A 16,703-nucleotide genomic window follows, 5' to 3' on the forward strand; every position below is an offset into this window, starting at 1 on the left:
CTGTTAGTGTGAGCCCTGGGTAGAGGAGACTAAGCTGAGTGCTCTTCTCAAAATACCCCCATCAGGTGAAGCTAAAGGAATGCACCTCATTGTTAACCCTAATACTGTGTTTTCATTTGTTTACTACACAATGTGTGCACACATGCAGGTAGCTAGAAACCTCCTGCCTATACTTTCCTTTTGTTTTCCTACGTTCTTTCTTTCTCCGTGCATCTCTTTCAAGTAATCTGTTACATGTAGCTCAAACCTGGAGACTGCTACTGGTGTTTAATGACGTCTGTAGGTCTGGAATGTTAGATCTGCTGATACCAGCCCTTAAGAGATTGCCATATGAAATTGAAAGCACTGTCTACAAATCTTATTAATAGTTTAATTAATCATTTAGATATGACCTTGTTTTATTATTGTCATCTTTTCTTCTTCTTTTTGTCTTCTTCTTCATCTTTTTGTCTTCTTCTTCTTCTACCTTGATCAAGAACACTATATCACTTACAAGGGACAATGTTTGATATTAAAATATAATCAACTTTATAGCAAGTGCAAAATAAAGTCAAAGAAATAGATTTTATTTAAACTTTATTAAATACATTCTCCACTTGACATCATTGACTACCGGTACCAAGTATTGAATTCAATTTGAAGAAGAAAAAAAACCTTTTAAAATAAAAAATGAAAATCGTCTAATTCATATTTGCCTATAATTCTAGTTGAAAACATTGGATTTAATCCACTTTAGGGGCACTACTCTGGCCAGCTACAAGGGCGAGAAATCCGTAGTTCTTAAATCCTACAAATGGAAAAGGCAGTTTCAGAGGGTCATTTTAGCTGGTAAACAGTGCATCACTCTAAAATGTTCTAAGGCCTTTAGGTGATTTGAGGCTTGTCATTGCATACTAGCGCATCTTTTGAAATTGTTACCTATCCTTGTGGCTGAATCCTCTATCGAGGTTTAATCCGTAGATTCCATGACAAACCATGTTCTCATCAAAAGTACAGTAGAGACCCATCCAGGATCACCATACAGAGCCAGTGGTCTGTTCTCCTTTGTAAACGTCCGTCCCTGAGTAAATACAACCTAAATACTGTTTTCACTGGCAACAGGCATGGTTACAGGTTAAGTGCTGTTTACCCTAGGCGAGTGTAATCTCGAATCCTGTGTTTCCAACCCCATTTTACTTTCCGATCTTTGTGTGCTTACGTTCCCCCTCCTATAGTGCCAGGACAAGATGCCTGTATGAGTATGTAAAGCCCTTGTAAGCGGTGGTTTGGAAGTGAATAATCACATTTGGTTTAAGGATTATTACGACAGCTCAGGTTGTAGTCGAATAGTTTTATGAGCATTGGCTTGATATTCTCTGCTGTCAAGAATTATACATTGGTAGGCCTTAGCCTAACCAATTTGATCCATCAAATACAAATATTTAGCATACAACTTCCCTTTATTTCCCCCTTTTGTTGGGATGGGGGGGGGGGGGGGGAGGGGGCAGGGGCAGGGCTGAGTGGTAAGACAGGGAGCAAGATGGTTCCATAGCTTTAACAAAAATCTTTGTAAAGTATTGTTGAGAGGATATTGCCTCCAATGCATCTGGAATACTTGATGATATAGAAATGCATATTGTACTTGAAAAGTGAGTGACAAGGATGGTTTCAAACTTTGAAGTACATCTCTATAGACTCAAACCACAATTGGTCATTATTCATTCTCTGCTTCATTCCACCCCATTGCCTTTTTGTCAACGGTTCTAAATGACCTTAGAGGGTAGATACTAAGGTCATAGGGCAGACATTAAAAATGAGTTCATTTTGTGTGCTGTCTTTATATGAATGCATTCACCATGACTTTATGTCTGGTGGTTTGAATTGTGATATTGATACCGTTGCCGTTGATGCCACCACACATAAGCAGGGGGCTTTAAAAGAGGGCACAGGGTGTACAGATTACAATTGAATTAAAATCTTTCTTTTTTCATCTTTAAGCCTACATGTTATCCTTCCCAAAACGTTTATTGGAGCAGCTTTAATGTGATAATGACACCTTTTACAAAAGCAAGCATCAAGTTAAGAGCCTTTTTTTAAAGGATTTTTATTTAGAAATTGAAATTAACTAATCAAAGAAGGGACACGTGCCTCATAATAAAATAAAATATGTGATGAATGTAATGCAGTGTAAATATCCTGAACCAGTGAAATTGTTTGATGAATATGAACTTATCTACAAATTTTGCTGTGTAATATTTATTTACTTTGAAAAACAGATTTAGACATATTTTCATTTCATGACTCAGTCACTTCATGTATTGTACTTTTGGGTGACAAAGAGACACAAATATTCATCATATAAATGAAAATAAACTTCATCAACAGACACACTAGAATTAATGTCAATTGAACTGTGAAGTGTTTGCAAAGATGGTAAACTAGAGAGCTCAAATCTGTTGAGAGCCAAAAGGGCATTACATGTAACTCTCTGTTGAAGTATATACATTCAGAAGTTAAAGGTAAAGACCAGTATTGGTAACGCCCCAATTTCAAAAAATGAAATGGAAGCTCTCATTACCCATCATGTGAAAGAATATGTTTTGACTAATACATGATGATAAAAAATTTGCCGGGAAACCGCCTACTAATTCATATATTTGGTAAATTTGTTTCTCTCATGGTCTGTGAGAGATATAGGGTAGTCCCATCTACATCTTTCTGTGTATAGTGCTTGTAACTTTACGAAGAATGGGCCAAATTTCTTATCATTTTGATGATTCCAGAACCTTGCAGATGCTAGATGCTAGATGATCAACCTTTTCTGATCGATTCCACAACGTTTCTTTCACAATGCAATCGCATGACCATAACTGGTCTTTACCTTTAATGCCTTTCTGACTTTTAACACTCATCAACAGATGATATTAGCATGCATTACATTGTGTACTGAGAGCCAGAAGGGTGGTAACTCATATCTACATTTTACATAGAGTTAAATAATGCCCTTTTGGCAGATCTCAGCAGATCTTGACATATAAATCCTCAAGTACATGTTGTGACGTTAAATTCTGCTGAAGTGACCCCAACAGTAGGCTTAAAGAAAGGACGACGACATCCAAGTTGAGATACGTGCATAAAATGCAGTTCATCTGTAATATCAATAAAACAAACAAGCAATCATAAGCATGTGTACAAATTCACATGAATAAACAAACATCTATTGTATCGCACAACTAGCTTGCCATAAATGACCTTAATATGTATAACTGAGTAAAGAAAACCTTCAAGAATAAACTATGTGAGTAAAGCTCACTTGTGCAAACACAAACTGTATAACTGCCTCATTTATCTTATTCTAATGAACTGTCTCAAATTCTACCTTTGTTTACAAATATAACCCTTACAAATCATACCTCTCTATCTTGTAGGTTAACGTCATACACAAATAAACCCTCGACCAGCCTTATTTCCTGCCTCTATCTTACACTCTTTACTTGGTTCCTGAACTAAATTCCTATTTGCTTCTACACCCTTGACATTCTTTATAACCAAGGAAAACAATTCATACTCTTGTTTCATGTCAATTATCATCACTCATTACACACAAATCTAGATTATCCTCAACACAAACTGATATATGCACAAATTGTGCATTCACACACGTTATCCTACGTTTGTCTATATGTGGTGCTACATGCACAGACAACATTTTAACGTACTTTTCATCTTAAAATTACAGAAAACTAGATTTATATCTTGTGCCATTTTTGGCCTCATACAAACAATTAAAGATTGATTTATACAAATAACAGCTTTATAGTACTTACAACATTGGGCTTGTCTCGATTGTCGGGGATTACTGATGGAATCACTGTCCACAAAACATTTCAAATTTTGTGACTTTTAGGCTGGCGAACTACAAACGCCCTCTTACGACCAAATGAAATTATGGTTAATCTGAACCGACGTCATGACAGAAAACTTTCTAAATCTTACATCCCGGCCCCTTAAATGCGTAGCCACAGCAAAGCATTTATCCAAATAACTTCAACTTCCATTCAAATTGTCTAACTTTTCTGTTAATAAAACACAACTAAACATTCAGAATTTACACTCAACTCTGCATAGCACATTCCATTAATTTCATTTACACAATGTAGTACATTACAGTAAATGCCTTTAGGGTGAATTTATAGCCTATACACAACAAACACTTGTCGTCTAAAAATGTATACCGACAGGTCAATTAAAGTAACATTGGGCAAAACGATCAGTTGCCTTAATAGAGTACACATTAACTAAATCTCAACACAATTGTTGACACTCTGTAGCAAATAACAATAACAAGGATTGTTAAAGTCCTTGACATTCCTTACACACTTTGAGTTATCTAGTGAATTACCAAAGGAAAATACGAAATATATCAGCTCAAACATAATGATTCTACATGTACCTCTATGCACTAGAGCTGCTAACTACTCAGAACTGTGTATTTCAGTACTCGATTCTTGAAACTAAACCCCCTTTTTTGTGAGTTTTCAAGCAAAATTCAGTAGCCCACCACTAAGTACAACAGGGTTACACACAAAAAATGATTTTCAAATTCAGAAAATGGTGCTTCTGTGATTAAACTTTCTCATCATTCGCAATCTTGAGTAAATTGTCAATTTACTTCCGGTATACAAAACTTTAGTTCAACTATCCCCTTCATATCAAATATCCTCTTTTGGGTCTATGCATCAAATATCAACACAATTCGGTTCTTTAAAGTTTCAACTTGAACTAGACACTACATATTTGTATGCTCATGCATTGACCAAATAACATGTTATCATGACAAATGATTCTCATTTGTAGTGGTCAAATATAACTCCTGCTCTTAGGAAAAAACATGTAAGAAATTACGTATGAATATCGTTCGAACAAAAAAATCTTTCAGCAATAGTCTCAGTTCAATACTGAAATGAATACATGTATTCTGAAGTCCATTATAGTCTTTCTTCAAGTATTGACTAATAAACATAATATGACATAGTCTATAACAAGGCTGAAATGTTTATTACTCTTCAAGAGTAGAGTTCACTGTCCTCAAATATAACGTGCCCGATTTACCTCAAGGGCACAATGTTACCGCAAATAGTCTTGTATAAAGTCTGAGGACTGTTTTTATCAATTTCTTGCGCTTAAACAAGTTTGTTGCTGTAAACGAGTTCTGTCTTGCGTCGACGTCAGTCTAACTTGAATATGATGATCAGGATCTTTCGCTTGTCACGGATCAGGATAATCGCGACATAAAAAATTCACAAGAGGCGGCGCTAGGCTCTCACCTCGCACGTTTAATTCATCGTGCATCAAATATAATTATCTCACATAAGAAACTAATGCTCCAATTTAGTCGTTCTTCGCTGTGGATCCATTTAAATTGAGATCGCTCTCCACGGTTCACCAATTTACGCTCTTTGCTTCTTCCAAAACTGAAACATGATGATCAGGATCTTACGCTCGTCACGGATCAGGAAAATTGCGACACAAAAATTCACAAGAGGCGGCGCTAGGCTCTCACCTCGCACGTTTAATTCACCGTGCATCAATATAATTATCTCACATAAGAAATGAATGCTCCAATTAGTCGCTGTGGTTCACCAATACGCTATCTGCTTCTTCCAAAAGACATAGTTTCTGCACAGGCCTGACTAGGATACCGGTGCTATGTTTCAGCTTCACCGATCGGACGAGCTTGTCCTTCCCAGGATAGGTTTCGATTACTCTTCCCGTCAACCACTTGTTCCTCGGCAGATTGTCGATAATCAGCACGATGTCACCTTCCTCCAGATTTCTCGTCTCTTTCAGCCACTTCTGCCGCTGTTGTAAGGAAGGTAGGTATTCCTTCACCCACCTGCGCCAAAATAAGTCTGCCAGGTATTGAATCTGCCGCCAGCGTCGACGTCCATACAGATCATGTTTCTGGAACACATCAGGTGGTAGAGCATTTTTTGACCTCAGGAGCAGCAGATGATTTGGTGTGAGAGGCTCTGCATCCCTTGCGTCATCAGATGTTATGGTGAGTGGACGCCCATTGATACTTGCCTCTACTAGACACATAAGAGTCGTTAAGCCCTCATTCAGAACCTGCTGCTTCATGACTGCATTCAAGACCTTTCTCGTAGTTCTGATTTGTCTTTCCCATGATCCACCCATATGGGATGCTCTCGGTGGATTGAATTTCCAATCAATTCCTTGTTGAAGGAGATTATCGTGGATCTTCTCCTGGTTCCATCGTTTCAATCCCTCCCTCAGTTCACGTTCAGCACCTATGAAATTTGTACCATTGTCGGATCTGATAATCTCTGGTTGTCCTCTGCGTGAAATAAATCTGTGAAGGGCATTCAGAAATGAATCCGTCTCCAATGAATGCAGTACCTCTATGTGTATTGCTCTTATAACCAGACAAGTGAATATACATCCATATCTCTTCACAGAGCTCCTTCCTTGTCTCACCATGTATGGGCCAAAGCAGTCAACTCCCACGTTACTGAATGGAGGTTTTTCTGGTACCACTCTATCTGCCGGCAAATCTGCCATCTTCTGTTCCACTGGTTTTGCACGTTGACGTTTACATGTGAAACACTTGTGTAGTACATGACGAACTGCTAACCTCCCTCTGATTATCCAAAATCGTTGTCTGAGTAGGGATAGCACATACTCCTTCCCTGAGTGACCACACATAATGTGGTAATGTCTCACCAAAAGCTGTACTACATGATGCTTGGAAGGCAAAATCACTGGGTGTTTTGTCTGCTCTTCTAGTGGTGCATTGTGTAGTCTTCCTCCAACACATATCAATCCTTCGTCTGTGAGTTTCACGCTCAATTTAGATAGTGGGCTGGATTTTGCTATTCGAGTGGGTGACCGTTGTGTAGTCTTATTTTGCTGTAAGACTCTGTACTCCTCAGCATAGGTCTGTTGCTGAACGTATCTGACAATTGCTTCTTCAGCTACAGTCATCTCATCAACTGTTACTGGCTGCTTCATGTCCAGTAAATTCATATCTTTGCGTGCCTTTCTTCTCAAGCACTCCTTGACCTTCAGGATCCATGCAATACCTTTCTTCAGCCGAAACCAGGACGAGTAACTTTCAAGGAGTCTATCTGTCGCCTTGACTTCAGATTCGGCTGCAGCAAACACTCCAGTCTTGTCTTGCTTTACCTCTGGGTCATGCTCTAAGCTAGACTCATTCACTGTCAAGCTTTTAGGCCAATCGCATTCTTCTGACCACAAAAATTTTGGCCCTTCTTTCCATCGTCCAGTCAATTCCTCAGCTGTCAGTCCACGCGAGGCATCATCGGCTGGATTGACATCAGTGTTAACATGTCGCCACTGCCTTGGTTCAGATCCCTCATGAATGGTTGTAATTCTGTTTGCTACAAACGTATGGAAACGTTTATCCTCATTCTTCACATAATGAAGTACTATTGAACTGTCAGTCCAAAACACTGACTCTTGGAGCGGCAGATCCAGTTCCCGTTGTATCATACTGTCTATAGTGACAGAGAGTGTAGCCACCATCAGTTCAAGCCGTGGGATTGTCATCCTCTTCAGGGGTGCAAGACGTGACCTTGCAAATAGTATGCTGCAGTGCACCTGACCCTCAACATCCTTCATCCGCAGGTAGGAAACGACTCCATAGGCTTTCTCTGAAGCATCTGCAAAGTGATGTAGCTTATACTCTGCTACCTTGCCAAAGTCGTGTGGTTTGATGCATCTGTTGACCTGGAATTCAGTCATCTTGGGTAGTTCCTGTAACCATTCATTCCATCTCTCTATTTCCTTGCTTGGAATCTCCTCATCCCATGCAAGTTTAAGTCTGGTTAGTTCCTGCAAGATCATCTTAGCCTTTAGGATGAAAGGACTGGCGTAACCGAGAGGGTCGTAGATGGAAGATACAACACTCAAGATACCCCTCCTGGTTTGGGGTTTGTCCTTGGGTCTAAATTTGTACAGCAAACAATCAGTTTCTACATCCCAGCTGATTCCAAGTGCTCTCTCGACTGGAAGAGCATCATGATTGAGATCCAGACCCCTCACATCGTTAGCTCTCTCTTCTTCTGGTATGGATTGCAGGACAAATGGGTTGTTACTGACCCATTTGGTTAATCTGAAGCCTCCTTCACTGAGCAAGACCATCAAGTCCGCAGCAAGTTTCACCGCTGTTTCTTCATTCTCAACTGACACCAGGCAGTCGTCCACATAGAAGTTCTCGAGAATGGCCTTAGATGCTTCCACTTTACCATTACCATCACCGTTTCTTGCTGTCTGACGAAGTGCATGGCTGCACACACTTGGGCTCCACGTACCTCCGAAGAGGTGGACGCACATCCGGTAGACCAGCGGTTCCTTGTTGAAGTCTCCGTCCTTCCACCACAAGAATCTCAACACGTCTCGATCTTCTGGAGGTACCCTCACTTGGTGGAACATTGCCTCTATATCTGACATGAGTGCTACTGGTTGCTGGCGGAATCTAAGCAAAACTCCCATCAAATTGCTGATAAGGTCCGGCCCCTGTAACACTGCATCATTCAAAGATACCCCTTGGTGCTTGGCCGCACAATCGAACACGATTCGCATCTTGTCTGGTTTTTGGGGATTCAAGACTGGATGGTGGGGCAAATACCAAACAGGGGTGTCCTTGGGTTGCCTAGTCTCCTCACTAACTTCCTCTGCATAGCCTTTCCTGAGGAGATCCTCTATGCCCTGTTTGTATTTCACATACATTGCTTGATCTCTTTGCAATCTCCTTGCCAACGATTTCAAACGCTGTTCTGCACTCCACTTGTTATCAGGCAAGTTAGGTGGTCTCCTTCTGAAGGGCACCGGTAGTTGGAAATGTGCACCTTCCCGCTGGATGTCCCTCTCCCATATTTCCATTACCTTCTTGTCATTGACTGACATTGCCTTGTCTTTCTTAAGCACATCTGTAGCTTCAATCTTCCAGAATTGGCTGACTTGTTCCTCCAGTCTATCATTACTGTCAATGAAGCTAGATGTAGCTTTGGGTACACCATCTGAACTGGAACCTACAGGTCCACTCACTGACCAACCCAATTTGGTCCTAACAGCATAAGGGCCATGCTGTCCTCGTCTCACCTCGATAGGTATCAAGGCTTCAGGTGAATCCTGCCCTATCAACAGTCCAACTTCATGTCGTTCAATGATCGGGAGGTTGATTCCTTCTAAGTGATGATATCCTGAAATGTCATCCACATTGGCAATGTGTGTGTCTCTGATATTAATGGCGTCTCTGGTATACACACAGGGTAGCTTCACACAGTCTGTATCTGGTCCCGTGTCTGCAATCAGACTAATCACTGAGGTCTCTATGGGGCTATTACGCTTCTCCAGTGTTGTCAGGCTTAAACTTTGCTTCCTTCCAGTAGCATTGAGTTCTCTGGCCAAAGTGGCTGCACAAAATGTACTGGTTGAACCAGAATCCAACAGTGCATATGTATTCACAAATACATTCTCTCCTTGAGCTCTAACCCTCACTGGAACAATGGGAAGCACACACCTTCCGGCCCCTGTGACACACTTCTTAACGAACCCATTCTGGACTTGATGGACTTCGTTGTTCTGGGTTTCAACTGGAGCCTGTGTCGTTGTCATCCTTCCTGCAGATGAAGATGCATCCTGTGCAAAATGGAGAAATTTTGTGTGTTTTCTCTGGCATCCTTGTACTGAGCATCTTCTATTCAATCTGCAAAACCTACTGGTGTGGCCAGATTGCAGGCAGTTGAAACATAGTCTGTTGTCCTGAGCAAACTGAAATCTCATCTCGGGTGCCATGGATTTAAAACTGTCGCACCCAAACAAGGAATGTTCTTGCCTACACTTCAGGCACTTCAGGTTGACTGCTACTTCTGTTACCTCTGTAGCGTACATGTAGTTACTTCTTGTACTCTTCTTGTTGAAAGCTGGGTTTGAAGTTTCAACTCTTTTTGTTGTTGCTGTCAGATCTCCAAAGACAGGATCATTGGCTTCCTCAGCAGCGTTGGAGACAAACCTTGCCATGTCCGAGATATCGGGAGAACGCTCCTGCTGTCTGATGTCTCTCACCAACTTTAACCATCTACCTTTAAGGTAATATGGAAGTCTCTCAGCCACCTTCAGCAACTCTCTCTGGCTACTAATTTCCTGCAGTAGATCCATTGCTCGAAGAGTTTCCATGCTGATCTTCAACTCATCTGCAAACTTCTGCAGCCCCTTCCGGTCATTCGCATGGCAGATTGGACCAGTGGTTATACGTTTGATCCAGGCTTCTCCTATCTTGTACTTGCTGCCAAAGCGTTCCACCAACAGCTCTCTGGCTCGTTGGTACCCATACAGTGGTTCCATGACCATACAGCACTGTATGATGCCCTTAACTTCTCCTTCACAGCAATGATATAACTTCATAAGTTTTGTCCCACTATCGAGTGAAGATCGACCAATTAGGTTGTCGAACGACATCATAAATTCATGGAAGTGCAAAGGACTCCCATCAAACTTCATCATCTCTACATTAGCCAGACTGATAGCTTCCAACCATCGTTGTTGCTGAACTTGGGTCTGCAGATAAAATTCTCGGTCGTCTCGTGGTTGATAAGCTTGACCTGAAATGGGAGATGAAGCCATTTGCTGAGCTGGAAAAGGAATAGTCTCTTGTAGGAGCGCAGGTTCCTTGACATCATGATTGCTGACATGATGATGATATTCCGTAGCATGCTCTGCACTTTCATGCACCTGCTTGACATTCTGCTGACTGGAACTCCTATTCCCTATACTCGACACCTTACTGCCACTCCTGTGTTGCTCATACACGTCTTCTTCTGCCTCTGCTGCGCTGAGCTTGGCACGTAAGAGTAACTTAGCCTTCCTTTGCTTAAGGCGTATTTCTTCGAGTTCTATCTCTTGTTCTTCCTGAAGAACTGCTAATTCTGCTGCTATTGCAGCCCTCTTGGCCCTGGTCCTAAGTCCAGATGACGTGGTGGAACTCTTCCCAACCTGACTTGCAGAATCCTCTGGATTGACATCATCAACACCTACTTGACTCATGGTGACGAATGCTAAAGCTGTTATGAACTTTGTGTGACGTTAAATTCTGCTGAAGTGACCCCAACAGTAGGCTTAAAGAAAGGACGACGACATCCAAGTTGAGATACGTGCATAAAATGCAGTTCATCTGTAATATCAATAAAACAAACAAGCAATCATAAGCATGTGTACAAATTCACATGAATAAACAAACATCTATTGTATCGCACAACTAGCTTGCCATAAATGACCTTAATATGTATAACTGAGTAAAGAAAACCTTCAAGAATAAACTATGTGAGTAAAGCTCACTTGTGCAAACACAAACTGTATAACTGCCTCATTTATCTTATTCTAATGAACTGTCTCAAATTCTACCTTTGTTTACAAATATAACCCTTACAAATCATACCTCTCTATCTTGTAGGTTAACGTCATACACAAATAAACCCTCGACCAGCCTTATTTCCTGCCTCTATCTTACACTCTTTACTTGGTTCCTGAACTAAATTCCTATTTGCTTCTACACCCTTGACATTCTTTATAACCAAGGAAAACAATTCATACTCTTGTTTCATGTCAATTATCATCACTCATTACACACAAATCTAGATTATCCTCAACACAAACTGATATATGCACAAATTGTGCATTCACACACGTTATCCTACGTTTGTCTATATGTGGTGCTACATGCACAGACAACATTTTAACGTACTTTTCATCTTAAAATTACAGAAAACTAGATTTATATCTTGTGCCATTTTTGGCCTCATACAAACAATTAAAGATTGATTTATACAAATAACAGCTTTATAGTACTTACAACATTGGGCTTGTCTCGATTGTCGGGGATTACTGATGGAATCACTGTCCACAAAACATTTCAAATTTTGTGACTTTTAGGCTGGCGAACTACAAACGCCCTCTTACGACCAAATGAAATTATGGTTAATCTGAACCGACGTCATGACAGAAAACTTTCTAAATCTTACACATGTACTTAGGGTCTCTAACTCTCTATGAAGTATGAAATATTTCCATCAATCACTTCAAATTCTTTACTTTGAGGTTATTCATTATCAGTAAATGAGTGCTGTAGTGTTTGAGCAATTTGTCAAACTTTGCCTCTTGTAGTTGAATGGTATGCTATTTGTCACCTTTTGACCTGATTAACTTGTTGGCACTCCAAAGGTGTTTGAACAAAGAATATAAATCGTGTCTGAGCACTGTCAAACTAGGCTAAGATGTGTGACCAATTCAACCGCTCACACCTGCATGTACTAAACAATGATGCAAGAATTTAATTGAAATCATAAATTTATGACAAATTACTTTACCAGTACCAGTGAACAAGTTGTGATTTTGCTTGACAAATGCTTGTGGGCCCTGTATCATAAAATTGTTGTAAATCTAATTTTGTTGACATTCTCTTAAAATGTTAGTAACTGTTATAAACACTTGTCTACTGACTCGAACTTCCAACGGTTTTTGCGAGAAGGACCCTAGATCTTCAGAAACATACAAACCTCTACAAATCTAAATAGAGTTATGTAGCATCTGTAAAATGCATGAGTCTTTCTTCTTCTTCTTCATGAATTAGTAATTATTAAGCTGTAATATGTTTTAGAAATCTTAAACATATTGGGGAAGCTATGAAAGTAGGCCAATAATCCTACATGTACTCAAAGGAAACCTCAACTCAAGGAATAAGTGTTGGTGTATGCTGAAAAATGAGATGAATTTTTGTCCTTTGATTTACAATATTCCTTATAAAATGTAAGAGGTATATATAAGAAGATATTCTTGGCATGATGTAATGCCTTTTAGCATGACATGGGCGCAGCCATTCTTGATAATGTGATGTACCAGGCGAACTTGTGCAAAAATGCAAAACCTTCACACCAGAAGAGCACCAAATTATGTATGCAATTTGCATTCTGTCAATTGTGGTACAAACGATAACAGCAGGTGAATGAAATGCTTCATCACCTCACACACCTGGAAAGAAAGCATCCATAGATTCAATACAATCACTTGATAAAAGATTTCACATAGTACGTCACATTATCAAGAAAATAGCGATGCCCATGTCGTGCTGAGAAACTGTACATTATATTCAATACATGGAGATCGCTAGTTTGCTACATTTATGTGTCTCAAGGTTCAGTTTGGATCCATTTCTTTTATCATTTTTGTGATGTTTATGAAACCTAGAATTTGTTATAATCGAATAATTTTAGATAAAAATAAGAAATTATATAGTAGAGGTGTGTACTCTAGTGGGTAAGTTTCCAGAATGTGAACCACAAGGTACAGGGTTCAAATCTCTGCTGCACTACAGACGTCCCTCATCAAGACATTAATCTAACATTGCTACGCTCGACCCAGGTGTAGTAAGTGGGTACGCAGTTGCATTTATTCCTTGAATGTACCAGTCACTGTGGTTACCGAAGCTAATGCTGGGGTAATAATATCCAAAGTCCTTCATAAGAACGACATATTATTATTATTCATTATGTAGACCTACATACAAGTACATGTACATGTACCAGGCATACTTTTTGTAGGCCTACTTCTAAGTTTTACTGGGCTTGTACACAGACACGACACACAATGCTACTTTGACTGACGCTTGGGATCAACTCTTTCTTTATCAGGTGCATAGTCCTTCCAAGGTTTCTTTCTTTTCCCCAAAATATTCCATCTGGATAGATCGCAATTAAAGCCTTGTAGCCTATTATTTGTTCACCTTCTGGGGGAAAACATCTAACTGAGGTTTTTCTCCTCTAAGGCTTGGCTCATTTTCCCCCATTAATTGTGAGTTATTTGAATTTGTTTTGCACATTGTAACCTACTCATCCTGTACAGATTGTAGAGCTTGATGTACATTGTACATGTATTGTGGTATCATCATTTGCTACGCCGTGATAATGGCGAATATAAGCCTTTACGGACCCATGTACAGTACGGTATGCACTGTAGTATAAATAAATGTATCTGGGTTTAGCACTTACATTAAGAGCTTTTGTCACTAATGAAATAGATAATTTTGTTCATAAAGACATTAAAATCAAAATGTTGTCCCTGATACATGTAACTTTACTCTCTTGCTAGAGGTTGGGATCAGAGCAAATTAGACACATTTATTTGTTGAGACGTACTATCACATTCGGCCTTGATATCAAGATGAAGACATAGAAATACAGTACAAACGTGCACTTAAAGTTTATAGAATGTGCACAAATTGTTTACAAATTCCATGTTCCCTATTGGAAGAGGGGAGGGGAGAAATGTAAAAACAATCTTGTATGTAAGTCAGTGTGAGAGAGAGAGAGAGATAGAAAAGAAATTAGCTACATCTAATATGCAAATTAGTGACCTACGTGTATGCAGTATAACCTGGGTCTACAGTGCAGCGAATGCTTTGTCCTTACCATCTAATTGATGTTTAGAATTATGCATGAGGCATCTGGCACTTGTGATTTACAGCAGAAATTAGTTGGCACAATGCACTATAAAAGCATCGGTGTACAAAACAAAATACACCATCTCTTATTGAAAATGATGAAAATTGGTAATTAATGATCATAGTAGGCATTGTACAATGCAACTAGCTGGTATACAAATGATATAGTCAATTTTAGTGTTTGGGAATTAGCACATCCTTTTTGGGGGGTAATGTTTGTAACTAACATAATTATGACATTTTTTGAATATATATGATCTATGTTTTGAGAGCCGAAATGATCAGACAGCATTTTGAGTTAGTATGAGAGTGCCTACATGTAACAATGTGTAGGTCAATGATTAGCTACTCCAGAAATATTTCAAGATATTTGGGATTATGATTTATTATGATTGTTTTGTTTTGTTTATAATATATATAAATTGTGATTTATCAAATTGATGAAATAAGCTGCTTTAAAAAATAAAAATAGATATTTTTTAAATTTAATATTTTTCGGGGGAAAGGGGTATTTATTTTTAATGCAAAAATCCACTCTGTTGTACTTGGAGATAAAAGTTATATCATATGGTGCTTTCAATACAGCAACTATTCCATTTCCTGGGGGGCGTTTCATGAAACAATTAGTCGGTGGTTTTCACCGACTAATATCATGTTCACCAACACTTTAGTCAACGCTGACTAAACTTGACCAATCACAGGCCTGGAAAATAGTCGGTGACAAAAGAATTGTCAGTGAACATGATATTAGTTGGTGAAAACCACGACTAATTGTTTCATGAAACGCCCCCCAGATCTTAACAAAAAATGCTAAGTAATAAAATCAACTTAAATCTATTCTACAACAACATCAAAACCTGTTTAAGATCATACTTCTGATCTACATCTCCCTACATAAATGAAACTCATACTAAAAAATTCATCGCTAGACTATGTGATTTTTTTGACACTTTGTGTATCGCCCATTAAACAAGAAGGAAAAAACATTCCCTTTGAAGCGTCTGCTGTTGCATACATTTCAACCTTCCTTCTGCATATTATGATTGAGAGACAGCAATTTTTACGCTTGAATTTCAAATTCTTCCATCATATTAATTTGAAAGGCGAGGTCACAGTGCCAGGTCTTCTCAATAAGGCTATTCAAGAAGTTTGCCATTAAGCTCATCCTCATTGTATCGAGGATAAAAAAAAGTAGTCTTCAATACAGCAGGATGCAGGTGTATAGATGTACACATTTTTTTCTCTCTCTGTCTCTCTCTTAAATTCTTCAACATTTTCTTCAGGTCTTAAAAGCAAAAAAGGTTAAAAACCCTGCCACTTAAAGTAAGTAGGTACATTTTTAATTGTTATAAGTCATAAATTATTGTAAAAAAAGATAAAAGCAATGCTCATATACATATTAAGTTAATGATGAATAATGTGCTGAATGATTCCTATATATATATATTTCATGTAAAGGCCGCTGAAGGCAATGTTTCAATACATCTCAGCATTTTAACCTTTGCCTAGCACATTAAGGGCTTGAACAATTTTTTTCTTCAAATACTATATTCTTTTAGTTGTGTTATGAAATTATGATATTGAGAAGTAACAACCTATTACTGTTATAAATTTAGATAATGATGTACGGCCTGAATTACGTACATGTACGTAGAAGTCTAAACTAATTGCACATCTGCTATGCTTGCATCTGTTTTTGCCCTTTTGCCAGGCATAAAACGTTGTAATATCAATTCCCTCTAAATGACATTATGATCATTAATTACCAACCAATTTACCCCAAACCCTGTTGAAAACCCAACAAAGGAATGTTCATGCTAGATTGGTCATAGGAGCAAGTAGGTGTTTACAGTGTTCAGGTACTTCAATTCTTTTGTTAATGGCATGTTACGCTGAATTAAAGATGACTACATTAAAGGCTGCATGCTGTTAATAAAACGAGGTATATATATAATACACTAGCATTCATTAGAGTATCCCGGTGTGTGAATTGAATAAGCGCCCAACAGCAACTTCCCTTTCAAATACAGGAGAACAAAAGAAATTGGGATCAATGTATCGACTGGGATGACCAACGTTAAACTGTACTTGCAGACCCTCTCTAGCTGTCCCCAAGCTTCCTTCTTATTTGCTTTCCCTTGGCCAACATTCAACGGTAACGCGCCGAATGTAGAGGGGTGAACGAAAT

At 39.0% G+C, this 16,703-nt stretch overlaps 1 protein-coding gene and 1 long non-coding RNA gene across 2 annotated transcripts; both read right to left on the reverse strand.

Annotated features, from left to right (window-relative positions):
• Nucleotides 1-3,021: 3,021 nt before the first annotated feature.
• On the reverse strand, nucleotides 3,022-6,079 carry LOC115930056. The gene is made up of 2 exons (XR_004066814.1): nucleotides 3,807-6,079; nucleotides 3,022-3,128 (listed from the first exon to the last, which is right to left on the reverse strand). It is a non-coding gene; the product is annotated as an uncharacterized LOC115930056 (long non-coding RNA).
• A 204-nt stretch (nucleotides 6,080-6,283) lies between these two features.
• Nucleotides 6,284-11,067, reverse strand: LOC115919433. The gene is made up of 2 exons (XM_030973207.1): nucleotides 6,724-11,067; nucleotides 6,284-6,352 (listed from the first exon to the last, which is right to left on the reverse strand). The coding sequence occupies exons 1-2, from the start codon at nucleotides 11,065-11,067 to the stop codon at nucleotides 6,284-6,286; spliced, it is 4,413 nt and encodes a 1,470-aa protein (XP_030829067.1).
• Between the last annotated feature and the right edge of the window lie 5,636 nt (nucleotides 11,068-16,703).

The sequence above is a fragment of the Strongylocentrotus purpuratus genome, unplaced genomic scaffold, assembly GCF_000002235.5.
Source record: "Strongylocentrotus purpuratus isolate Spur 01 unplaced genomic scaffold, Spur_5.0 spur5_scaffold_6, whole genome shotgun sequence".
In the NCBI taxonomy this organism is placed as follows: Eukaryota; Metazoa; Echinodermata; class Echinoidea; order Camarodonta; family Strongylocentrotidae; genus Strongylocentrotus; species Strongylocentrotus purpuratus.